At 39.0% G+C, this 26,065-nt stretch overlaps 4 protein-coding genes across 5 annotated transcripts in view; 3 read left to right on the forward strand and 1 right to left on the reverse strand.

The window, feature by feature from the left end:
• Positions 1 to 26,065, reverse strand: part of LOC111578615 (putative deoxyribonuclease TATDN3) — a 69,159-nt gene that overhangs the window by 39,645 nt on the left and 3,449 nt on the right. The window lies entirely within an intron of this gene.
• txlnbb (taxilin beta b) lies at positions 515 to 7,881 on the forward strand. 2 transcript variants are annotated; one of them, XM_023285489.3, is made up of 10 exons: positions 515 to 672; positions 2,932 to 3,178; positions 3,483 to 3,574; positions 3,662 to 3,832; positions 5,786 to 5,980; positions 6,290 to 6,409; positions 6,494 to 6,568; positions 6,661 to 6,753; positions 6,985 to 7,080; positions 7,159 to 7,881. In XM_023285489.3, the coding sequence occupies exons 2-10, from the start codon at positions 2,950 to 2,952 to the stop codon at positions 7,678 to 7,680; spliced, it is 1,593 nt and encodes a 530-aa protein (XP_023141257.1). In that variant the 5' UTR covers positions 515 to 672; positions 2,932 to 2,949; the 3' UTR covers positions 7,681 to 7,881. The 2 variants fall into 2 exon arrangements, with proteins under 2 accessions (XP_023141257.1, XP_035811079.1); XM_035955186.2 differs by having other exon boundaries at positions 535 to 672; positions 2,911 to 3,178.
• LOC111578618 (uncharacterized) lies at positions 9,397 to 15,396 on the forward strand. Its single transcript, XM_023285524.3, has 9 exons — positions 9,397 to 9,574; positions 9,766 to 9,859; positions 10,024 to 10,077; positions 10,299 to 10,344; positions 10,429 to 10,556; positions 10,651 to 10,765; positions 13,252 to 13,374; positions 13,461 to 13,598; positions 14,552 to 15,396. Exons 1-9 carry the CDS (start codon positions 9,466 to 9,468, stop codon positions 14,669 to 14,671), a joined length of 927 nt encoding a protein of 308 aa, XP_023141292.1. The 5' UTR covers positions 9,397 to 9,465; the 3' UTR covers positions 14,672 to 15,396.
• Positions 17,812 to 25,584, forward strand: slc22a3 (solute carrier family 22 member 3). Its single transcript, XM_023285527.3, has 11 exons — positions 17,812 to 19,317; positions 19,748 to 19,851; positions 19,948 to 20,102; positions 20,926 to 21,094; positions 21,199 to 21,316; positions 21,407 to 21,510; positions 21,651 to 21,865; positions 21,945 to 22,053; positions 22,928 to 23,040; positions 23,162 to 23,261; positions 23,585 to 25,584. The coding sequence occupies exons 1-11, from the start codon at positions 18,919 to 18,921 to the stop codon at positions 23,625 to 23,627; spliced, it is 1,629 nt and encodes a 542-aa protein (XP_023141295.3). The 5' UTR covers positions 17,812 to 18,918; the 3' UTR covers positions 23,628 to 25,584.

The following is a 26,065-nucleotide window of genomic DNA, read 5'->3' on the forward strand; positions in this document are numbered from 1 at the left end:
ACATGGAACAGGAAAAATAAATGAATGCTTCCAAAAATAGTTCTCACCTTGTGGATAATATTCAAACAGACACGGAATCAAGTTCAGAAAATCTGCATCATCTTTACTGTGTGTCATGCAGCAGAAGTAATACTGCAGGCATCGAATATATATTAAGTGAGGAAGTGATCTTACAGCGTTTTATTCTGATGCTCTTCTCTCGGTTGGGAAGGAGGTTTTGTTCTAATTCTGACCAATCAGAGACACGGATCTTTTTTTTCTTCTCCTGCTCAGTCACTTGGCTTGTCAGGCCCATTTGTTAGAATAATTATATGTCTGTTAACAGGAACCCAGCCTAAAATAAAATGGTTTAAAGCGGCAAAGGCGTCACATAAAATGGCTGCTTGGGATCTTGGTAGGAGATTCATTAACACAGCGACTGTGTCACACACTCTGGGGGTAAATTCCTGCTAAGATTACAATCGCAGGAGGCCTATAAGTTGTTTTTTCTAAAGTGAGATGTCCTGAGACAGAGCTGTATTGTACAGTTCCTCCCTCTCTCTGCTCAGAGTGAGCTGTGAGCTCCTCTGGTTTATTTTGAGGTGGTCTTATCACAGCTGTTGTATCTGTGGTGGCAGCCTGTCCAAAGCCCCCTCGACACTCTTCCTTTTCCCCCTCTGGCCCTTGGTCCCGGTAAGACCCTGTTTGCTCATTACCCTGCTTCTTTTGAGGACATTTACACCTGATTAGCGCAAAAAAATAACCTTAAATCTGGTGCTGGTTTCCAAACCTCTTCTCGTACTTACACGTACTAATGAGTGTTTCTCTGAATTTGACGGCTGCTTGAAGCTTGCCAAGTTAGCTGAAGATGAGAAGGTGTTAACAGTAGCGAGACCTGCCTGTGTCATTTCCTAACAAAATGGGGAAGAGACACTTTGTTGGAGTAAATATGACATTTTCCTGTTGTTTTCTTGCTCAGTGACGAAACCAATAATGCCCTTTTCCTACAGATGTGTATTTTTCCATTTGAACATGTGCCTCCTTTAAAAAACTTGAATATAGATGGGCTCGCTTATGCAACATTAACACTTTTTACTGAATATTAATAGTTGAAAATTGCAGTTTTCTTGCGCACAACCACTGACAATGACATCAATGAGAGTGGATTAGAAATAAATAAATAACGTGCCCATATTAAGAAGTTCCTAAAATAGCCCATGGGTCTGGAACAGGTGCCATGTGCTCTGCTTGTGAAAGCGCAGGCAGTGGCTGCACTAATTTTATGCACGTAAACAGGCTCTGGCTGTGAGCCTGTACAACGCAGGACCGACGCAAACAGGTCATAAGGCATTATATTACTGATCCAGTCACTTTGGTCAACTGTGAAGTTCTGCTGCTACTTTAATCGATGGTGTTGATTCACTTTTTTGCCACAAAAGAGCCATTTTCTCCACATTGCCTGCCGTAAAATGTTCTCAAAACCATGGAAATAGATTTTGACTGCAGCTGCTACAATCATGAAAAAGCATCTAGCATTTTCCACATCTGGAGTTGCTATATAAAACTGCAGTGTATAGGTGCCCTTGCTCAAATGCGCCACAGTGATACTTGCTGAAGGTGATGGTGAAGGTATAAAAACCACAAGTCACAAATGCAGTCGTTTACCAAACCAGGCGCAGCAGCAGAATGTTGTTGACTGAGTTCGAACTGAATAGTTACTCAGTTATTTGGATGGTCAATCAACAGAGTGTTGTCAACTACTGTGATTAATCATTTTCCTAATTTTTCAAGCAAAAGTGCCAAATATGCTTAGTTAATTTTGAGGATTTGTTAGTTAATAAAAAAATTGGTCTCTTGATTGAACAAAACAGCACATTTTTTAGAGCATCACACTGTTTTCTAACATTTAATGAGAATTACCCAAGAAACTAATTAGCAGATTAATTGATAACAAAAACAATTATTCAGTCAGAGCCATAATTATGATCTAAATGTAATTAATTGGATGCTAAGCATAGCCAGATCAATACAGAACTTTAAAGGTAGATGAAATGAAATAAACAGATGTAACAAACATCTGAATAGTGTACAAAATACAACTTGAAATGTGAACTTGGTATTGCTGTAACGTCTTATTAAAATAATGATATCAACATGGATCTGCAGGAAGCTAATACCTGATGGTATATCAGCTTGATCAGTTTACTGGAATACATTTAAATGAAATATTAAAATAACTTGTATTGTTCATACCAGTTCAATGCTAAGACAGAGGATAAAACTCGACTTAAGTTTGCATTTTTCATATTATTGGTATTGCTGCTTTTTAAAGAATTGATTCCAATAAAATAAATTAATTCAAAATTGTGCTATTTTGTCTCTGATATAACCACCTCTCTTTCACACAGCACTAGAGCACTATCTGGTTATGCATCATGTGTAATAGCCTAAAAACACTGAAGGATAAATGCTAAAAGCTCTCTTTTAATGAAACAAAAAATAAACAAAAGCATTTTAATTAAGCTTTGAATTGGAGTTTGTGTTTTTAATGCAAATATTTATCAGTTCCAAATATCAGTTGCTCTCCTTGATTAATAATAATCACTATTAGTCCTGAAAAAACATATCTGTCGACCCTTAGCAGTCTTTGTTAATGTTATTAGTGACAGTTGTGCTTTTCCTACTATGACAAAGCTTTGATTTAGTAAATCTGCTTTCAGTAAAACAGTTTTTGGATTAATTATTGTTTGAAATTAGCCCTCAAAAAGGCTAGCTGAAGTAGCCAAGACATAAAAATGACCACATTAGACACTCAGAATGATTCAGAAGTCAGCTTTGCTCCCTATACGTTTATGACTACACCAAAGAACTGTAGTTCATGTCAGAGTTTATCATAAGAGTAATCCCGGAGTATTTATTCCTCCATTACAGAACCAACTGTTTCCCTCTCAGTACTACAGAATCAGAACAATGGAGGCTTGTCAGGAGAGCAGCCCTGCACCCACGGGTGCATTGCCAGCCGACGATCGCCACATTGACCTGACAGAGGACCTGGACCAGCAGCTGGAGGACATCATTAGCACCTACCAGGCTGCCGAGATTCCAGCTGAGCCAGAGGACACAGAGGAGGTCACTGCCGTCAAAGAGGCCGACGCCCGCAAGGACCAGAAACTGGAGAAGAAGAGGCTCAAAAACCTAGGTGTGGTGTTTTTTTTTGTTTTTTTTAAATTTCAGAATGTGTTATTGATTTTAGCTGAGGTGGGTTCAATTCGGCTGAGTCAGCAAAAGTCATGCTGAAACCGATAGGCGTGTAAGCAGAGCCGTAACACGTGTAGGAGCATCCATCTGCAACAGACGTGCAGGCAAAATAGTATTTCCTCGTGCCTTTTATAGCTGCATCAGGAGGATTTTTCACAGTATGTAATTAAATTCCAAGACAATATCTGTTAAAAATCAGCTGAAGATGGATGGTGTTTAACTGGAGATTCTCTGTGGCTGTTCAGGGAAGGAAGCCATGCTGCTGATGCAAAGTCTGAACAAACTTGGCACTCCTGAACAGAAACTGGAGGCCATCATCAAGAAGCACGCCGAGCTGGTGAGTGGATGATGAATGAAGGCGAAGAGGAATAAAGGAGCTGTATCAAGGAAAAGATATATTCACTCTCGTGTTGTGTTTTTGCAGCTAGAGGAGCATCGCAGTGATCAGAAGCAGATGAAGGTTCTGCAGAAGAAGCTGCTCCAAGTGATGAAGGAGAAGGACCAGCTTCAGAGCGAGCACAGCCGGGCGGTGTTGGCTCGGAGCAAACTGGAGGGACTCTGCAGAGAGCTGCAGAGACACAACAAGACTCTAAAGGTATTCCAGCTACAGCTCGACAAGTTGCATCAGGATTCGACATCAACTGAACAAAAATGGTGTCTAATCTAAGTTGCTGAAGTTGCCGTTTGCTGTTAACCGAGCTGCGGTGCCAGGTGGTGTCACCATATGTTCGGCTCTACAGGAGATGACATCAGCTGGCAACAAAAATCAGCCATTATGTCAAAGCTCAAGATTTGACCTCTTATGCTGCCACACCCACGACTCCTGCTGTGATGCCGAGTGTTGCTCAAACCAGCAGAATTCCATTTTAAATATAGGAGAAGATTAGATAGTTTTGCAAAGATTTCGTCACATATCAGGCGGGGAAATGGAAGCAAAGCAATACACACAACATCAACGGCATTGTCAGTTTGGCTGCAAGTGACGGGGAAATTAAAGGTTTTCTTAAAATTACAAAAAATGTGAGGGAATTTCATGGTTAACTGACAGTTTAGAGGGTAAAAGTAGGTTGTTTGCTAACCTTGTTGAGAAAGCCACCACCGAATAAATGAATTAACCTTCGATTTTGTTCACAACAGCAACCATTTTAAAGCATTTCTCAACAAGGAGGATCTAGGATTGTTTATATTGTATTTAGACAACACTGCACAGCAAACTGACAAGACAAAATAATGATTTTTGAGAAGTAACGTAGATATAATAACATTACTACTATGTCAGTTATCTTTAAACAGAAGAGTTTGGAGGGTAAAAGTAGGTTGGTCTTTGGTGTGACTACTGCTAACAGTTCACATTAGCGTAGATTAGTGATTATGAATTATTATGAATTTACTTTCAGATTCTGGGTCAATTTTTGAAAGAATTCAGCAGCTATAATGCCATATTTTGTTCACAACAGCAACGATTTTTAGAGCATTTCCAAACTATCAGGGCCAAGGATTGTTTGTATTGTATTTAGATAACACTGCCACAGCAAACTGACAAGACAAAATAATGATTTATGAGAAGTGAAGCTGAAATAATAACATTACTACTATACTGATCACCTTTTTCTATAGTAAATAAATGTGTTTAGAGGGCAAAAGAGAATTGTTGTTTTGGTGTAGCCATTGTTAACAGTTCACATTAGCTGCCAATGAAGCGAAAGATTAGAAAATATGGATCATTATAAATTCACTTTTGGATTTTGGGTCAATTTTCAAAGAATTCAGCAGCTATAAAACTATAATTTGTTCACAACAGTAACAATTTTTAAAGCATTTTCAAACTGGCAGGGTAAAGGATTGTTGGTATTGTATTTAGACAACACTGCCACAGTAACCCAACAAGACAAAATAATAATTTCTGAGGAGGAACCTAGAAATAATGACATTACTACTATATCTATCACCTTTTTCTACAGTACATTAAAGAGTTTAGAGGGTAAAAGCGGAATGTTCTTTTAGCATGCCCATTGCTACCAAATTCTGACTGTTTGAGATGTGAAAGAAAAACAGAAAACAACTCTTTTCATATTGCAGCCATAATGTCCCCAGAGCATGCACTAGAATGTGTTATTTACAGGGCTGCAAGTAATACTAATTTTCATGAATAAATTATCTGAGAATTGGTTTCTTAAATGATCAAAACAGCTGCAGATTAATTTTCATTCTATCAAGTTATGCAGGAATCAAATGATTGTTGCAGCTCTAGCAACTACGAACAAATATGAAGCCTATGAAATTCTTTAAAACTGATTTCAGTCTGAACATAAACATTTACCGTCACCAGAAGATATCAGACAGTCAGTTCTAATCAAATTTTAGCCTCCTGTGTGGCTGACTGTGGTGCAGAACAATGAAATAAAACAGGATGTGCGTGTTTTTTTTAACACTGGGTAAAAAATCCTGAACTCCAGGGAATTACACAAGCTCAAAGTATGTTGTAACTCCAAATGAATCTTGCTGTGCAGTTTGGTTTGAGCATGAACATTTGTGCTTGAAATCACAGGAAGAGACCCTGCAGAGGTGCAGAGAGGACGACCTGAAGAGGAAAGAGATCACCACCCATTTCCAAGGGACGCTCAGCGAGATTCAGGCCCAGATCGAGGAGCACAGCACCCGCAACACCAAGCTGTGTCAGGAGAACAGCGCTCTGGCAGAAAAACTGAAGGGACTCATTTCACAGTACGACCAGCGAGAGGCGGTATGGATCCCAGCTGCCACATACCGAGCAGACATGCGTTTAGACCAGACAGTCACATAAGGTTAGGAACCATTAAAGGAACACATTAGAAAGTCAATGAGCACTCCCAATGCAAACTAGACCTCGCATGCACTGCACTCATGCAAACATCTCTACACATCTGGGTGAATTATTTGCAAATATCACCCTAGGTCTTACATTTATTAGTTACACTATTTCAGTTTTATGTAGCCAAAGCTCCCCTGAGCGAGAAATTAAACAGCTTTTCTGTGTGAAAACGACTCATAAATTCACCTGAATGTCTTCCAGAACCTGGAAAAGGTCTTCAAGCACAGAGACCTGAAGGAAAAGCTGCTGGAAACCAAACTCCAGCAGGCAAACATGGTCCTGAAAGAGGCAGAGGAGAAGCACAAGCTGGAGAAAGAGCTTGTACGTTCTGAGCATTTTTAACTAAACATTTGCAATTGTAAAGCCCTAAAGCTCATTTTCATGTAACATTTCACTGTTCCACAGCTGCTAAAGCAGACGGCGGAGTATAAATTGCAAGTGAAGGTCATGAAGGAGCAAGAAATCGATATGAAGACCCAGGTACAGTAACAGAGGTGTCATGAGCAAAAAGTGTCTGGTTTTTCTGCCTCCCTGGAGACACGTATAATGTTTTGTCACCATTTCTACCTCAGCTCGATATGTACTCCAGGAAGTTTGATGAATTCCAGGGCACCGTATCAAAGAGTAACAGTGTCTACAGTGGCTTCAAACAGGACATGGACAAAGTAAGTGCGGTTTTACAGGATATTTGAAGTCAGCTTCACGATATTGGTTAGATTATTCAGTTTATCTGTGAAAACAAAGATGACAAGAGGAAAAAATCCCATGAGCTTTTCAGTAAAACTTCAAAAAAAACTGACAAGCTACAATCCTATACTTGAGTGTTGCAGCTAATTTTAGAAGATGCTTTGATTGTGTGCAATGTAACATGATTTTTTTTTATTCTTGCCATGTAGATGGCCAAGAAAATGAAAAAGCTGGACAAGGAGTGCCAGTCATGGAAGACTCGCTTTGATGGCTGCAACAAGAATCTCATTGACATGGTGGCAGATGTAAGAGACATTTTTTTGTTTTCAAGAAATCTGTTTACTAGAGGAGACTTTAACTGATGATGTTTTAATGCTCTACAGAAAGCGATCAAGGAGAAGGAGTTTGAGCTTCTCACCATCAAGAACCAGAAGCTTGAGAACCTGTGTAGAGCTTTGCAAGAGGAAAGGAAGACTTTGTTTGAGAAGGTACAGGGAGCTGGCAGTCAACAGGAAGTCGTCAACACCGCTGAGAAAACAGAGAAGGAGGTTCCTGAGGTGCAGGAGACCCCTAAAGACCCCCCAAAAGAGGCTCAGCCCATCCAGATCACTACAGCTCCACTAGCTCCTGCAGCTCCAGCAGCTCCAGCCAGGACGCCGCTCACATCTCCCCTGACCGATGAACTGGCTAAACTGAAAGCCGAACAGGCCCTTCTGAAGGAAATCGCCACTTCTTTCACGATCTCTCATACCGTGCCCACAGAAACAGATGCCAGCCAATCACATGGACTCTCTGAGGGCATTGAGGAGCCACAAGAGAACCACACAGAGGAGAGCAAACAGCAGGAAGTCAATGAGGATGGATACCAAGAAGAGAGAGATCTGGAAATGGAGTCGGTTGATTAATGTTGAAACCTCCCCGAAAAGAAACCTGGTTCATGTGAGATGCAACAGCAATAAAAAGAAAAATGCTGGCTTTGTGTTCAGTGTGTGAGGCCGATATGTGAAGATTTAAGATGAGGTTCATTTTAGCGCCTGCAACAGGCCAACTATAACTGAGCAGTTTTATGGATTTTCTAACGCATCGATTAAAAAGAAAAGAAGTTATGACACCTTTCCCTTTTTTTCGACACATAAGACCAGTACAGTTATTTTGAGGCTTATACAAGGAAAGATATGACTACTAAACAGTATTTACTGCAAAAAAACATGTTTAAGAATCTGCCATTAGCTGCTAGCGGGGTGCAAAAGCTAAACATTACCTTGTTGAGAAAACTAATAAATGAATTCACCTTCAGATTCTGGTTTGATTTTGAAAGAATTCAGCAGCTCTAAATGCCATATTTTGTTCAAAACAACAATCCTTTTCAAAGCATTTTCAAACTGGCAGGGTCAAGGACTGTGAGTATTGTATTTAGAAAACACTGTCACAGCAAACTGATGAATGAAAAATAATGATTTCTAAGAAGTAATGCTGAAATAATGACATTACTACTATTATAGTCACCATTTTCTACATGAAATAAAACTGAAAATATAATTAAAATGTAAATTTTAAATGGGAATAAAGAAAAGAGCATAGTGGTAAAGCAACAGAAATTCAAAGAAAATAACGTTTGCCATTTTTGTGACCAAGTATTTTATATTAAAAGTATTCGAGATGTTTAGTTTTGTGTTATTGTGACACACAACTACATATGGTTTAGAAAATGTCACTGTCTGACTTCTGCATTATTAATTTTTTTGTTATTGAGTGCTCAAAGGTGGGATTTTTAGGTCAACTAAACAGTTTTTTTCACATTTGAACTTATTGGAGGTACTTGTCCAACACTGCAGATTCAAAGACATGATGAGAAATAAAGTGAAAATTGTATCCTTAATACCATACTATTAAATAGTATCTGTAATAGTTTCTGAGACACTGTCATCCAAACATAGCCTCAAATTTCATTTTGCAAGTGTGCCAAAAGTGGGTAAAGTAAACTTCACAAATATCTTTATAGCTATCCATATTTTATGCTAGAAAATTTTCAGGTAAATCAGAGATGGTTGAGCATAAGTTGTTCTAAAAATGTGATGATCGGAAATGGAATGACCCATAGTGATGAATCCAGTTTCAGGTCAAAAAGTAGTAAAGCATCAGCAAAAGCAAGCAAACATGGATGTCTTATGTCAACCACAGTCTTATGTGAAAGGAAATATGCTGCAGTCTAACAGATAATGTGCTGTAGTGAACAAGTACAGCATTGATCAGACTCAAACGTCCAAATCTGCAGAAAAACAACCGTCACTTGACGTCCCATTACCCCATGCTGCTACACTCTGTTCAAATGGAAGACATGTGGCTCACATTTGTGTCTTTTATTTTGTTTCGTGGTGTTTATTGATTAGAACAGCTGGAATGAGTGAATGAGACGCAGCAGAAGCAAACGTAGGCCCTCAGTTCTTCAATAAAGCCCACATCTCAAATGCTAAACTAAGGTTTGCTCAAGAAGTATTGTGCAACTTTAAAAAGCTTCTCCACAGCCACAGAAGAGCACTATACAAATGTACAAACAGGCTTCCTAATCAGTGAAGTGGCCCTTTAAATCGCAGCAGAATCTCTTTTGTTTCTAAATTTGCTCAGACTGGACTTCGAAAGCAGACGTTGCTGATAAGAAGCTGCATATCTCATGAAAGAGCAAACAGAAAATGACTGAAAGTCCAGAGGTGACCGCAGCTTCTTGTGCAAAGGCTCTCGCGGCTTTTGTTGAAAATGGAAAAGCTCTGCTGGACCTCGCTGAGAAGGAGAGCAGGGAAGGTAGGCAGCAATTTGTGAGGCCAGACAAGTGTACATAAAAATAGATGCGCAGACACCACGCTCTGCAGTTGGCAGGCGATTTATGGTCGCACCACGAGCGGGGCCGCCAGGAGGCCTGTCAATCATTATCTATAAAGAATCAACCTTTGCAGACTGTTACATACTAACTATATGTGCTTTCTGTAATGCAGGCTCTTGCCAGGAATTCATCAGGCAGAAAATCCGCATTGAGCAAAGACAGTCGCTGCTGGGGCTGATTGAAGCTGGTGCAGCTTTGTACAGCAGGTCCTGAGTCGTACCATCAGCATATAAACAGCCTGTAACTGTAAAGGCTTTTAATACTTTCATTGCTGCCACTGAAACACATAGTTTATGAGTGCATGCTATAGATTTATGAGCCTCATAGCACTACAGATTCTACTTTATATTCTTATTTTGTTACTTCACAGCCTGTCTGTTAAGAGGAAAAAGGACGCACAAGATCTCTGGAGAAAATACAATAAGTAAGAGCAAAAAATAGAGCTGAAGATCAAAAATAAACACTTAAAACTCTTATTTTTATGGCTTTTGAAATTAAAAACTATAATCTAGACTCATTGAGAACACCAAACTGGCACCCTGTAGTAATAAATATCTGTATGCATCCACTCATTTAATAACAAAATACAGGAATCTGTACAGCTCTGATGAACTGAAACAACCCTAAAAACTCTGATGTTTCCAGCTGTGCTGCTTTGCGGGATGCCGTGCACGACTTTCAACAGCTCGAAGTGAGTTATTGAAGTTTAAAATAAAATCTTAAAAACATTCCTAACAAGGCCGTATTTTTACTCAGTGCAACCAATGTAACACAGGTGCAGTGGGATGCCTTTCTGCAGCGCCTCGACGATGAGTTACAACTGAGTGCTGAGCTGCTGGACGCCGACCATCAGTCCAAGTGTATTCCACCAGATACGCCTCTCACCGATGCCAGAACAGGACAGTGAGTAGAGGATTTGGAAATGCAGCAAAATGCCAGTTTAAATATCTAAGTGATGGTGTTACATTTTGCCCTTTTGTTCCGTTTTGTTTGGTAGAAGAGTGACTCTGCAGAAGTATCTTGCGAGGAGTAAAAAGACTTTGCTGGTGTTAATCCGTCAGTTCTCATGCCTGCTCTGCCGTCTGCATATTAAAGATCTGGAGAACAATCAGGTAAATTCCACACATTCAAATGCTTTCTCAAAAAGGACGAATGTCGGTTTTCAATAAAATTAGGGCTGCATGACATATTGTTCCAGCATCGATACAGCAAGGTGAGGCAAACTTTTTTGCTGCTTAATACACAAAAAACTTGGAGTTTTTCAATAACAAATCTACTTAAACATGAATTTAACCTGACTGAGGGATTCTCAGAGGCACAGATTTTTTTTTTTTTTTTTACTTTATGTTCCAGACACAGGTTTGTTGATATGCAGGCTCCACATGTGCACAGCAACATGAGCGAGAAAAGAGGACAGAAATACGAAAAAAAAAGATTTAGTTGTAGAAAAGAAACTGTTAAGTGGGGGAGTCAGAAAACCCAGATGCAGGCACAGAAGCAGACAAACTAGTTTTAGCAGAAAAAGGAACTTTACTGAGAATGAACAAAAACCTAGGGATACAAACTAGGGATGAACTAGGAATAGGCAGGGATGAAGGACTGAAAGCTGACAAGGTAAACCTAATTGGGAAAACGGGCAAGACAACTAAAATCAACAAAAACTTCAGACTAACAAAAGGGGGGAAAATCTAAGAAAACTAAACTGAAGGGGCTGGTGAGCAGGTTCAGGGAATCTGGGAAATGGTGGAACACAAAAGGCGGGTTGGAGACAGAGTAGGAACAGGTGGGAATCCAAACGGGGAAAGTAAGTCCTGGTGGGGAAATAAACAGGAACCGGCAGGAGTACAGGGGCAGAGTTGTATCCATGAGATGTGGGGGTCCGGAGATGATGCAGAATATGAGAGTCTATGGTCCGGCAGGGAGTGAATGACAGAGCTGGTTTATATACTGGGAGGTGGAATTATGAACAGGTGACTGGTGTGAGCTAATTACGGCAGCTGATTCTCATTGCTGCAATCAGACTGCAGGCAGGTGGAACATTCAGGAAGCAGAGAGACACAAGAGAGAGGGAGACATGGAGACAAACAGACGGAGCCAGAGGTACAAGACAAGGAGAGAGAGAAGACATGGGACGAGTGAGGGAGAGGTATAAGAGAGAGAGACCAGAGAGAGTAAGAATAGGGAGAGACAGATGGCAGACAGGAAAAAGGAGGGAGAAAGAAGGAGGACGGAGAAGAACAAGGGCAGGAGCAGGGACCATAACAGAAACACAATGCCAGTTTCAGAGTGGCACAACAAATGGAATATTAAACCTTTTCATAGTGACTGACCGCGACATCCATGTGTAATCGTTGGGTCAATCTGACATTAAGAGATAAGAGATAGTCCTTTATTACTCCCCAGGTCAGGGGAAATTTCCAGTGTTACAGCAGCGGAAATCTTTCAGAGCAGCACTAACCATGTGTACAGTAAAGATAATAATTATAATAACAATAATATATACAAGAATGAAGAATGAAAAATTAATAAATACAGTATTACTACACTATAAGTGACATCAGCTTAAAGTGGCCTGTGGAATAAATTTAACTGTAAAAGTGCAGAAAATGCCAGCAGTGCAAGAAATTGTTGTGCAGATTTTACCATGGTTTAAGATGATATGATGTAAGTCCAGTTTATGTTAACATCAGCCAGTGATGCTGATGTTGTAAAGTCTTATAGCAGATGGGATGAAGGACCTGTGATAGCGCTCTTTCTTGCAGGGTGGATGTCTCAGTCTGCTGCTGAAGGAGCTGCTTAAAGACCCCACAGTGTCATGCAGTGGGTGAGAGGGATTGTCCATGATGGATGTGAGCTTTGCCAACATCCTCCTCTCACCCACCTCCTCTATGGAGTCCAGGGAACAGTCCAGGACAGAACCAGCCCTCCTGACCAGTCTGTTTAGTCTCTTTCTGTCCCTTTCACTGCTCCCTGCTCCCCAGCAGACCACTGCATAGAAGATAGCAGACGCTACCACAGAGTCATAGAATGTCCTGAGCAGAGTCCTGCACACTCCAAAGGACCTCAGTCTCCTCAGCAGGTGGAGACGACTTTGGCCCTTCTTGTACAGAACCTCTGTATTGTGTGTCCAGTCCAGTTTATTGTTGAGGTGAACACAGGTATTTGTATGAGTCCACCATCTCAATGTCCAAACCCTGGATGTTCACCAGTGCAGTCTGAGGTGTCCTCCTCCTGTGGAAGTCGATGATCATCTCCTTCGTCTTACTGGCGTTGAGCTGCAGATGGTTGCACTGTCCCCTGATGACTTTGGAGCGGTCTCTTCTGGTTATATACTTAGAAGCTGAAGTGATGTTCTTTTACATGCCGTAAATTCCTAATTAAATTAATTTTGAGTAAATTATTCTCTCTGAAAGTGCAGACAGAACCAGTACAGTGAGTTTAGAGTTTGACATTATCAGAGAGCAGAAACTGGAAAGCATCCAGTCACGTTTCCTTCTGTGGCGGCCAGAAAACATGTCAGTTAATGAAAAGCCTCTTTAAAGATTCCAATAAATTAAATTGGCATGACTATACATTAAACTGTGACATTATTTGATAGAGTTCCCTGGATGGACACTCTGTTCAAGTGGTGGTGGTGTCATTTGGCTGTCTGGAAGGAGCTTCATACTGGCTGCAGGACACATTCTGTCAGTACGACATGCTGCTGGACCCGGACAGAAAGGTCAGGAGTCAGCGCTGGGCAGCAGAATATACACTTCTCTCACCATCTGGTTGATAAATTCATAAAATCTGTGTTGGGTATTGCAGATTTATGCTGCATTTGGTCTTGGAGCATCTCTGAAGAAAGTGTTAAACTTCAGTAACATGCTGCTCTACGCTGAATATGTGGCAGACAACATGGAGTTTCCACGAGGGCTTCCGTCGATTCAAGACGACATGTTTCAGGTTAAACATCACATTTTCTGCAGCAGAACCTAGAGGCCTTCACTCTAAGACATCATTTTTTGGCTCAAAAAAGAAAAAAAAAAAAGTTTGCCTGAGTCTTTTTAAATTATGACAACTTGTAATGAAATGGGGAATTTGCCTTTCCACTACAATCAAAGATGTTGTAAATTACCATTTACTTAATAATTGGTAGCATAAATATGTGTTTTTAAGTTGATTCTTCATAAAAAGTAGTTGTTCTAGCTCGCATTTCACAATTATTTTAAGAGAATTTTTAAGTATTACATATATAACTACCAAAATACTAGCTTTTAAGTGGGCAAATTTTTTTAAAAAAGGGTTTCGCCAATGTTAAATAGGTAATAGGGGACTTGAAATCCTGACCTTAAGATCAAACAAAATTACCTCGACTTGAATTCAGTTTAAATTATAAAATAATGCAGAAATTTCAGTTTAAACTACACACAATATTAGACTGATGCAATTGTCAACATTATGACTACCCAATCCATCAAAATAACATTTGCAGTTTAAAAGGTTTATCTAAAATTATCTCAATTAGATATTTCATCTTGCAGCCATGCATTTAATTCAGTGGTCCTTGGTAATATTGGTCCTTTGAAATACTTTTTAGAGTGTTTGTGCAAGAAATCTGAAGTCCTACTTTGTGATTTAACAAAAATACAAGAGTAATTCAGTGCAAATGTGTGTAACTATGTGACAGTGAACCAAAAAATACGAGGTCATAAGCTATCATGTTTTTGTTATGACAATGTCCTTTCAATTATAAAATAAATAATTTATGGCTCATGCACAGAAGATGATGCAGAAATCAACAGCTGTTTTTTTTAAACTCATGTTGAAATGTTATACATATTTTTACCAAAGAAGAAAGGATATTGAGACTGATAAATAATTTGTTTTTGTCTTTTTTTGTTGCATTTTTACTCCAGCTGGGAGGCGACTTTGTTTTGGATGAACATGGGAGGGTGCTGTTCTCTCACTGCTGCCAGAGTCCCATCGACCGACCCTCAGTGGGGGACATTTTAAACTCTTTAGATAAGACTAGTTAAAAAAAAAAAACAGCTATAGGTGATGTCAGCTGATATATGTCTTTGTTAGTATAACAGTAACTATTAATCCATAAAAAGATGTAAAATAATGAATACTGTGAGAGTCAGCTCGAAGCAATTACACATAGAGTTTGAGTTTCGGTGGGTTTAAAATAACAGATGATTACATCCAATGCAAGCTTACATTACTTGAGCCTTACTTTTGCAATAAACATCCAAAACTGACTTTGTAATGAAATTCCGATGAAAAGCACAGATCTTTTTGTATCTATACGTCGAGTACAGTATATATTCCAAGTTGAATCGACATTTCTTCACGTTACAGCCTTTGGTCTATAGTTTTTCAGCTGGGTAAATTATTCCCTGATAGATTACACTGTCAGTGCAGCACTAGAGATAAGACAAGACATATAGACAGCTATAGTAATCTGCAAGGGCCTCAGGACCCTCAGTATGCAAAGGCAATATTGTACATATATGGAATGCAAGCATAAAAAACAAGAATTAAATAAAATCAAGTAAAATAGTAAAAAAAAGTGAAGTGGAAAGTACAAATGATAATGCATAATGGATGGCAGAGCTGAAAGTTACTGGTCCCTAACTTGCCCCTACTTATATTTTTAAAGAATCAGATTCTACACATTGCCTTTGTAGTCATTATGCTGCTTCGTCTTCACTGACAACATATGTATTCTTCATGGTCAATAAATCTTTAAATTACAAAAGTGAATAAAGTATTGTTTACTCTGAATGATGGTACAGGTTTAAAAAATAATTTTATAAACAAAAATCTGAAAAAAATGCATCAAGGAAAAGATGAAAAGGCTTAAGCAGCTTGACTTGTCTGTGAAGTGTCCTCACAACACGCAACACTCAGCTTACTGGTCAATGTGCAGCGACTTCGAAAGAGAATTAACTAACTGAACTTTTCAGAAAGCCAAATAAGAGGACGGTTGTCTAATCAGTTACATCACAGACTGTGTCGCTACGTAACATAACATACGTACATAACATCTGTAAAAACCAAACATTCATTAACCTGGTTTATAGCATATCCGACTTCTCTGAAATGCTGACTTTATGGTTGATGTTTACGTTAATTTATGAATTTGATAAGACAAACTGGAAATGTATACACTAAAACTAGAGTTACAGCCTCTTGGCTGTGTGCCTTCACCAGTCACGTTGCAGTGTATGACCACGTCTGTCGAGTCTCACATGTAATCTATGAAGTTCACTGAGGGAAACAAGAGTCAAGTTAATGTACAGTGCAGTGCAAAAGAAATCCTCTATTTTTGAACATTTCTCACACTTAAATGTTTCAGATCATCAAGCTATTGTTTATATTTATAGAATATTAAACAGAGAAAACCCACAAAACATAAAACGCAATTTTTAAATCATGTTTTTTGAGGAATGACTGACAACCTATATCACCCTGTGGTAAAGTAATTGCCCCACTGAACCTAATAACTATTTGGTCCCTTGGCAGCAACAACTAAAGTTAAGTGTTTGCTACAGCTTGTGATAAGTTTTTTACATCGTCATGTAGGAATTTTAGCACATTCTTCTCCGCAGACAAATTTTAATTCAGCCACATTTGATGGTTTTTGATCACGAACTGTCCTTCTAATGTCTTGCCACAGCGTTTCAACTGGATTCAAATATTTTTGCACGGCACTGTACAAGTTGGCCATGAATCTGATTCTGATTGCCTGAGCACATAGTTGTTGTCATGACAGTAGACTTGCCTTCAAATAAGAATGTGGCTGCAGTGAAGCCTCACACACATCTTCAAGATCGATAATCACCAGAGTTTCATAGTGGGAACCCAAAATTTGTGTCACCAAATCAGTATCTCAACAAATGTTGAGTACAGTCGCAATCTGTCCTTCTCTTGTTGAGTTATGGTGTTGTGACATCACAGTAAATTTGGCCTTTTGGTTAAAAAATGGCATCACTTCATTATTTTATCTTGCAATTGCATCATAATTAGCCTTTAAATTCTTGAGTAACGGTCAAAATGTGTTTTCATTTGACCACCAAACATTTCTGCCCAATCTGAAGAAATTCCCTCATGGTGTTCCTGATATATCATGTTCACAATAATAGCATGGATTTATGGACAACCAGAAAATATAATGTTTAAAGCAGGAAAATCGACCTACTTTACAGGTTCTTGTTTCCCTAAATGGGTTCATCAAGGTTGTGTCTGAAACCAGTTCAAGTAATGATTAGCAAGTGACTCTACAATTAAAAGAAGCAATGTTCCCAGTACAGTCAATGTTTAGGAATACTCCCTACAGATCTTCAGCTGACAATGCAAATGTTGCAACAATGGTCAACACACACAAAAGTTAAAAGAGAACAAGACTAAGACCCATGCCAGCAGCTCTGTTAAGCCCATTTCAGACATGGGATGCATAACACTGGTGGCCATCTGTGAATAGTTCTCTTTGCTACGTGAAACAACAACCTCCAAGCAGCAACCTACCACAATGAACATTTCAAGCTTTGCCACAGACTAAGATGTTTCACCGAAACCATATCCTTCACTTCCCCTGCCCATGATGACTGTGATTGGTCTAATGAAATATAAACAAGCCAGATAAGTTCTTTTTATTTTTTTTAAATTTTATGATCCCTTATTAATCCCACGAGGGGAAATTCTGATTTTCGCATCTCTCAGAGCGACGGGTCAGCCGCAGTACAGCACCCCTGGAGCAGGAAGGGTTAAGGGCCTTGCTCAAGGGCCCAACAGTGGCCGCAACGGGGTTTGAACCTCTGAACTTCTGATCAGTAGTCCAGAGACTTAACCGTTGCGCCACCACTGCCCCGTAAAACAGGTATGCATTGGCCTACTGCAGAACGACAGTGTGGTACAGCCACAATGACCTGTAAAGCCAGACTACTTTTAAAAGCTCCCTTGCTTTTGGAGGTGCTCACATGGATCCTGCTATTGTAAGATGACAAGAATTTATTTAATAAACTCAGAGGCAAGACTCCTACAAACAACTAGAAGCAACAGACTAAACTTAATTTGCTGTTAACATTTTGTCAAAACCTGAAGAACAATCTTTATTGGTGAGTCTTATTAAACATTCCTGTTACAATCTCTCTTTTAATCACTACGAAGTTTGATTTGTATGCACATTTCAGTGTGTGATGGACGTGTGATTTCAGAGCAAAGTGAATGTGATTTTGGCCATCAACTGTGTCATTTGCATTCTCTATGATGTCTTTGTATCAATATTGGTGCTGAAATACGGTAAGTACATTTCATACTCCAAGTATGTTGTATGTGCATGCTTATTCATTCATGTGACAACATGCAGGTCAAATTATGCCGAGTTCAAAGGTCCATCCTAGCAGGACTCATGTTGCAACTTTTAAAGAAACGTGACTAAGCGCTCATTCAGATATGAAGCAGACATCTTCTGATGCTGTCAGGTTCATGGAAAGAAAAGCATGTCTGAAACGGACTTTAGGCTCTACTTTGGCACAACACTCACTGAGCTACATGCTAATATCAGCAAGTTAATTTTCTCACAAAGACAATTTTAACGTAACGATGTTCAACATGTATAATGTTCATCAAATTTACAGTCTCAGTATAGTGGTGTTGGCATTCTAACATTTACTACTTACCTCGAAAAACAAACTCCAGCTTATGCTGATAGAAATGCTATTAGTATTCAGTCACAAAGCAAAGTGCACAAATTAGGGTTCAGTCTCTCGGGAACATGAATGCTTGTACAGAATTTCACAGCAATTTGGGTTTTCAGATATGACACATCAGTAATATGTGGAGTCACAGAGTTTCTAGAAGATAAAACATATCTTTGTGCTAAAAATGTAGCTCTTTTAAGTTTCATAAATTCAGTTCATTAAAGTAACCCCTGATAAAAAATATAGAAAAAGATGTGTGGGGCAAAAAAAATTACCTCCAGAGAGAAAGCTAATTTCTTTCACCGATTAGAAGAAGGAAAGCGTAAAAGCTAAAAGGAGGAAAAGAGACCCCTGGAGTCTTGTAACCAGGGTCCATAAATCACAAACACAGAAAGTTCGCTAGTGCTGAACTTTCAATGGCATGATAAGCTTGCTCAATTCCTTGAAAGGATGACCAGTAAACTGACTGAAGAATGAGAGGGAAGAGGGACTTTGGCCAACACTGGCCCCACTTGTCTCTTTAAAAATTCCACTTGAACAGACACAGCTCTTTGTGCCACACTAGATAATGAGCAGAGATGGCAAACGTGGACAAGTTCATTGAGCACGTAGGAGACTTTGGGCCTTTCCAGAAGAGGATTGTCACACTTGGTTCAGTGCCGTTGATATTTTTTGCTTTTGTACTTATTGGTGTAGTTTTCATAGGGCACACTCCAGATCACTGGTGCTGGAGTCCTGAAGCCGAGCGCTTCCAGGAGGAATGTGGCTGGACGGATGTCGAGGTGCGGAACGTTACTGTCCCTCGCTCTGGACAGTCCGGATCCTTCAGCAGATGTGAGAGATTTGCAGTGGACTGGAGCAAAAACCAAAACAAATGCAATGAACTCGACTGGCTGCAGACTTCTAATTCAACCCAGCTAGTGCCATGTGACAGCGGGTGGATGTTTGATAGCAGCCACAGCTCTACTGTCTCTGAGGTGGGTACAGTTTGTTCAGCCTGGCTACATAAATAGTATTAAAAGTCAGATATAGGACGCTGCTATCAGTAGATAATTAATCTGCAAATACACTCTGCAGTTGCTTTTGCAATAGACCTTTCTTTGACTATGTACTTAAGATGAAATTTGCTGTTCATGAGGTGTTGTACATCTGTGCAGCATGAACCAGGTTCACCTACAGCTAAAACAGACAAACTGTATTCCAATGACAGTTTTTAGAGTAATCCAACATATATCTATTTTTTAAAAATGTCTTTTAGCATTTCTTCCATCAGAAAAGTTCTTATCCTGGTTGAAAATCTTCTCCAGGGTCTTTCGAAATTTGTTGTGTTTCTGAAACTTGTCGTACACAGCATCACAAGTGTAGCTGTGCTAACTTTGGCTCTGGATGAAATTTCTTCCGGTCTAGTTTTCACTGGTCTGTGGGAAATCCTGGCTTGCCGATCTGAATCAAGTTTCCCTGGCATGTGGATTTTTTGTTGGAGCTTTTATCAACGGCTACCTGGCTGACAGGTTTGTTGTGCACCAATAAGTATCAGTCACTTCCTTTTCACCAACATACGAGTTTTAAAGAGATGCAACATCAGTCTCTTCTTGGTCTTTTCACAGGTTTGGTAGAAAGCCATGCTTCATTGCATCTATGGTGGGCATGGGCATTTCCGGTATAGGGGTCATGCTGTCACCGTGGTACCCGCTGCTTCTCATCTGTCGCTTTGCGCAAGGATACTGTGGAAAGGGAGCATGGATAGCTATCTACGTACTCGGTATGTTTAACCATTACAACTCATCAGTGACCGAAGTGACCTCCCCTCATTTGGAGAGCTAACACAGATACAATCTAGCTAGCACACAGCAATATGTACGACTGATAGATTCTTGATGAATAGCAATATGGAAATTGTACAACAGTATGTTCAATAGTTTCCCCTGCCATTAAAACACATCCTTGAATTTCAACAAAAAAAATGTGCTAAAAGGGAGATTTTTTCAAGATTATCACGTAAAATACTTGATAAGTCAATCTAATATTTTCCAGATACCATTTTAAATATCCATACACTGGGACACCAAAGTTTCAAACAAATCTGAGGAGGTCGAGCAGAAGGTGACTGATGATTTGAGATTAAATAGTCTGACTCACCAGATATAAGATTCAGGTATAAGCCACTAATCACATCAGTTGGCATCTTTCACCCCTTCTGCTATCTGTTTTCTTTGGTAAACAGCAACAACCATCTCTAGGCAACAACTTACCACACCAAAAATTTGAAGTTTTGCTAGTTTTTTCATTGAATTATCCATTCTAATAACAGTGCTCATTTCCCTGCATGCAAATGTACCACCACAACAATTTCATGTCACGATTTTAAGGGGAACGGTATGCCCTTCGCGTAGCAAGAAAACTGTGACTAGTTTAAAAAAGACAAACAGACCGGAGTACTACAACAGAATGATAATGTTGTGTAGCCAAGCGATTATGTTCTACAAAATTAAATGGAATAACCCACTGTTTTATCGTCCAGGCCTGTTTTGAAACATCTAAGAAGTTAGTCTGTCCGCTAAAACACATTTTCTTCTTTCGCACAGTGATTGAGTTCTTTGGCTCCGACAACAGGAAGTTTGTGTCCATGGTGAGTCGGACTTTCTACTCCGCGGGAATGGTCATCCTGCCTGGTTTGGCTTACTATCTGTCCTCCTGGAAGGCTCTGCAGCTGGCTACAAGTCTTCCCTGTCTCCTGTTTATCACATACTACTGGTACGAATATAAATTGTCTTAAAGATGCCAGATTTTGGTTCTGTCTTCATTGAAGCACCAACATTGGTACCAAATCCACCACAAAGACGTGTCTATTTTTAAAGGATTGTTCCTGAATCTCCACGCTGGCTATTTTCACAAAAAAGAACTACGGAGGCCATGAAAATTTCTGCAAACATTGCAAAATGTAATGGGAGATGTTTACCACCTAATCTTCCAGAGGTACAACAAGATTTTTGAAAGACTGGGCATTGTGATTACCTCAGGAGTTGTGATTAGCAAAAGCTGAAAACTGTTCCCAATATTTTTCAGATAATTGGTTTGGAGGAAAAGAAGGAAGTACACTCTGTATCATTTATGGATTTGATCAGGACACCGATCATAAGAAAAAACACACTCATTTTAATTTATGCCTGGTAAGTCAGTTTGATGCAAGTTCCTGTTATTTTATATTGCTGTTTTATACTACATGATACTAATATACCTAGCTGCTTGTACCTGGTGGATGTGCTGCTAATTTCAGAGATGCATTTTACTTGATATTCCTCTGATCCAGGTTCACAAGCACTGTTGTATTTCAAGGCCTGGTCCTACGACTTGGAATCACAGGCGGCAATCTCTTTTTGGATTTCTTCATCTCTGCTGTGGTGGAGCTTCCCACTGGAATCATCTTCTATCTGCTGGTGGACAGAGTCGGTCGACGCACCCTGATGGCCGTCACTAACCTCACTGCTGGCATAGCCTGCCTTGTAGTTCCCATCCTGCCCACTGGTAGGTGTAGCGTTCATGGCTGGTAAAGGGATGATGCATCTACATGGACCCTGTTCTCATTCTTTTCTTTTCCCCACAGATTTTTCCTGTTCAAGAAAGTTAATTGCAATCCTCGGGAGGCTTGCTGTCGCCATCGGATTTGAGACTGTGAACTTTGCAAATACAGAGATGTACCCGACACCTCTAAGGTGTGAAACCATGCTGTGCTGATAGACATGGATGTTTTTAATGTGCTGCGAAAGATGAGTTGTTGTACTGATGTGCACATCAGACCAACAAGACAGAGACGAAAAATGCAGATGCAAAATTTAAAGTGGATATTATAATCAATGTAACAAAGCCAGTCAATATTCACATCCTATACTAGTTACACCTTCATTTTTAAAATCTCATTCCATGTTTATTTTTTTAGCCAAAATACCAATCTGCTATCTAGCAGAGTTGGTCTGTCAGTCTGTCAACCACATTGTTTCAAACCTCGACTATTTGATGGATATCCATGAACAAAAACAGTACATTTAAAAACTGTTAAAGAACAGCTATGATATGTATGTTATTATCACAGTATAATGTACAGTATTGCTGTACTTAATAATTTACTTATTGTAACTTAATAAAAAATGAACCTAAAAAACATTAAAGTAGCACTAATATAATAATAACCAGCTGTAAATGACATGCATGTAGTGGAAGCTAACAGATTACTACATAGGCTGAGCAGAAAAATATTGTAAATATATATATATATATATATATATATATATATATATATATATATATATATATATATATATATATATATATATATATATATATATAAAAAAAACAAATTTGTATTAATAGAAAAAAAATTGCAATGTATTACAGAAATGGCAGTAAACTAAGTAAAGTGATTTTACTAAAAGAAAAAAAATCTGTAAATTGTTCCAAAGCTTACAGCCAAATATGCTAAAAACAGTGTAGAAGCGCTAGCAACATAGTTATGAAGAAACGAGAGCTAAAACAAGAGCTAAAAGTCTATTGTACTTCATACCAGCATCCTTTTCTCTTCATTTTTCACAGAAATTTGGGCCTGTCAGTATGTTCATCAGCTAGTGACATGGGAGCAATTGTAGCTCCGTTCCTGCTCTACAGACTGGCCAATATCTGGCAGGAGCTGCCTCTAATTCTTTACGGTGAATTTTAAAGCTTTCTTCTACGTGCCACCATTCATTGGATTATATCTGGTTGCTTAAAACAGAATTTAAAGATGCTAATTTTCCCTCTGAGAATAAAATCTGTGCCATATTTTTTCAGGTGTGATGTCGGTGCTGTACAGTGCACTGGTGACAATGTTACCTGAGATGATGGGAGTCCCACTGCCAGAGACTATCGAGGATGTGGAGAATATGAAAGGGTAAATGGATTTTACTGAAATTATTATGAAATCTACTAACATATTCCAATATTCACTGCCAGTCTTATCCATAGCAGATGACAATCGGGGGTAACAGTAACAATAACATCCTAAAAATTATGGGTTGGCAACACTACAAGGAGCAAGTACTACACAGCCAGACAACAAATATAGCTCCTTGTTTTCCAAAAATGTTTGAGGATAACAGAAAAGACTAAGTTAAATGCATGAAACAGAAAAGTCAGAACTGGAAGAGCAGAAAGCGGAAAGATTCAGGCTTCAATCCTTAATGTGTCTTTTTGTGTGTTTGTGTTTTTTGACAGGAAGACAGAAAAATCAAAGAAGGGGAACAGTTTGATTATATGATGAAAGACTGAGGCCTTGAAGCAGCAGGAACATTAGTGGATTATTTAGAGATACTCTGTGTTTACGCTGCACATGATGTCCTATTGTCGGCTGCTCATTAGAGCACTGGAAGAAGAACTGCAGTGGCTGTTATTGCACACTTGTGTTACATTATTATGAGGTGTTTAGAGGTGTTGACTGGAGATTTACACTGTGAGAGGATGAAGCACATCTCTGCACCTCTCATCTCAACGGTGCTAATTTTCAGCAGTGAAAGCTATTTATATCTGGAATGGGTGATATCAACAGCAGAAATCTGTCTACTGTTTTCAATGCCTTTTGGTTTGGTTTTATATACAGTTGTTGTTGTAGAGTTGTATATACGGTAAAGTAGTTCACACACACTTGTAAAGATCATGTAGGTCCTGGCAGTCTTGAGTTCCCAATGACTCTTAATTTTTTATGATACTGTCAAGCATGGTGGTGGCAGTATTATGCTCTGGGGCTGTTTTGCTGCCAGTAGAACTGGTGCTTTACATAAAGTAAATGGAACAATGAACAAAGAGGATTTAGTTGATCTTGGATGCATTTGGGTGCTTCAAAAACAAAGACAATGACCAAAAACACAGAACAAAAGTGGTAAAGAAATGTCTAAATCAGACTGGCCTCCTCAAAGTCCTGACTTAAAGCCCATCAAGAACCTGTGGACTGTGATAAAGAAACAAGTCTGTGTCAGAAAGGCAACAAATTTAGTTGAACTCCACCAATTCTATCAAGAAGAGGGTCAAAGATACAATGAGAAGCTTCTCAGAAGCTTGTAGGCAGGACCAAATACGCCTTGTTGAGATAAAAATGGATATTTAACCAAATATTAGTATTGCTGCATTCATATTTTTTGATCCAGTAGATTTTGTCATATCTTCAGAAGATCAATAATAAATCTATGATAGAACCAAAATGCATGATTGTGTTCATAGGAAACTCAGAATTATAGGAATCATTGAAAACTCAAGGCTGCCATGATAGACAGTTTTTACAAGCGTATGGAAATTTTGTTCACAATTGTATGTCTGTTACTTAGCAGGATACCTTCAAAATTGATTTTAAAGCACTTGGAAAAAAGTGACTTTCCTTCTTTTCACAGACACACATTCCATTTCACCACCATGTGTAAACACTTTATATTTGGATTCTTAAAGAATAAGTATGGCAATGTTTTTCTTATTGTCAACATATCCAAGGGAAGGGGACTTACATAGTTTAATTCCTCTGTGCCACAGAGCTGCTTTGTTGCCTAAGAACCATTAAAAACACATCAGTGAGGCACACAGTTGTAAACACTGACATGCTCCTTTGTAAAACCGAATGCAGGCGCTGTATTTTATTTTGAGTCAGTGTCACATACACAGTCCTGCTTACTACTTCTCCATGTCTGCAACTAAAAATACTCCAAAACAAGTGCACTATTCTCTCCAGTTTGAGTAATATTTGCTTAAAACTACAGTACCAGCTGTTTCACAAAATGTTTAATGATTTAAAACAATTAAGTGTGTATTCATCACCTGTTTTTAAAGAAAGTATTGGATCACAACTATCCTTAATTCCCAACTGCAGTGCATAGAGAGACATTTTTTGGTGTTTTGGAAATACACCTGTATATTTTCATTTTGAAAACACAAAAGCTGGTATTTTTTCTACTGCTGCTTCAAAATTTAGTCAATCTTCACCAAATTTGATATATTGTTGTGCAGAAAATATTACTGTTTTCCCCAATTAGCTGTAGTCCTTCAGATATCATGACCACATCAGTCAGTTTGGTGCAGATGTCAATTTGTATGCTGTTCTATCATTTGTGAACTGCTTTTCTTTTATTTAAAAAAAACTGCAAAAAAATGTTGAAGATTATGTAACCTTGACAAGAGTTATGCTCTCTGAAGTGCAAATAAAATATGAATCAGAATTATGCTGATGAACTGCAGCCTTGTGTGTGTTTATTATTATTATTATTATTATATTTTTCCCACTAAAAAGAGCTTTTCTGCATATCCCAACATCCAGACAACAATACCCTTGATTGTTTGCTTTTTTTAATGCTATACTGTATATCTAATTGAGGGTTGTTTTTGTTGGGGCTTTTGTTCCATTGTAGGTTTACCCAGAAAGCTTTCGGAGCAGCCAACAAAAGCTGCCCCACATACATAGCGCTGACTGAATGGGAAGACATGTAACCATAAATTGTGCTGAAAATTACTGGTATGCATGAGAAGTAGGATTCCCTCAAGCGTAAATGCCCGTGTCACCGCGGAAAGGAGGATGAAAACCTCTCATGGCGACAGTGAAAACGCTGCTGCACGCTGTCAGCATCACATTCTGCAGTATTCTTTAAAAACATCTAAAATAATCAAGTCAATCACTGTGAGAAAACGGGCAGATTAAACTTGGCAGCGGACTAGAAAGAT

Source organism: Amphiprion ocellaris, chromosome 20 (assembly GCF_022539595.1).
Source record: "Amphiprion ocellaris isolate individual 3 ecotype Okinawa chromosome 20, ASM2253959v1, whole genome shotgun sequence".
NCBI lineage: Eukaryota > Metazoa > Chordata > Actinopteri > Pomacentridae > Amphiprion > Amphiprion ocellaris.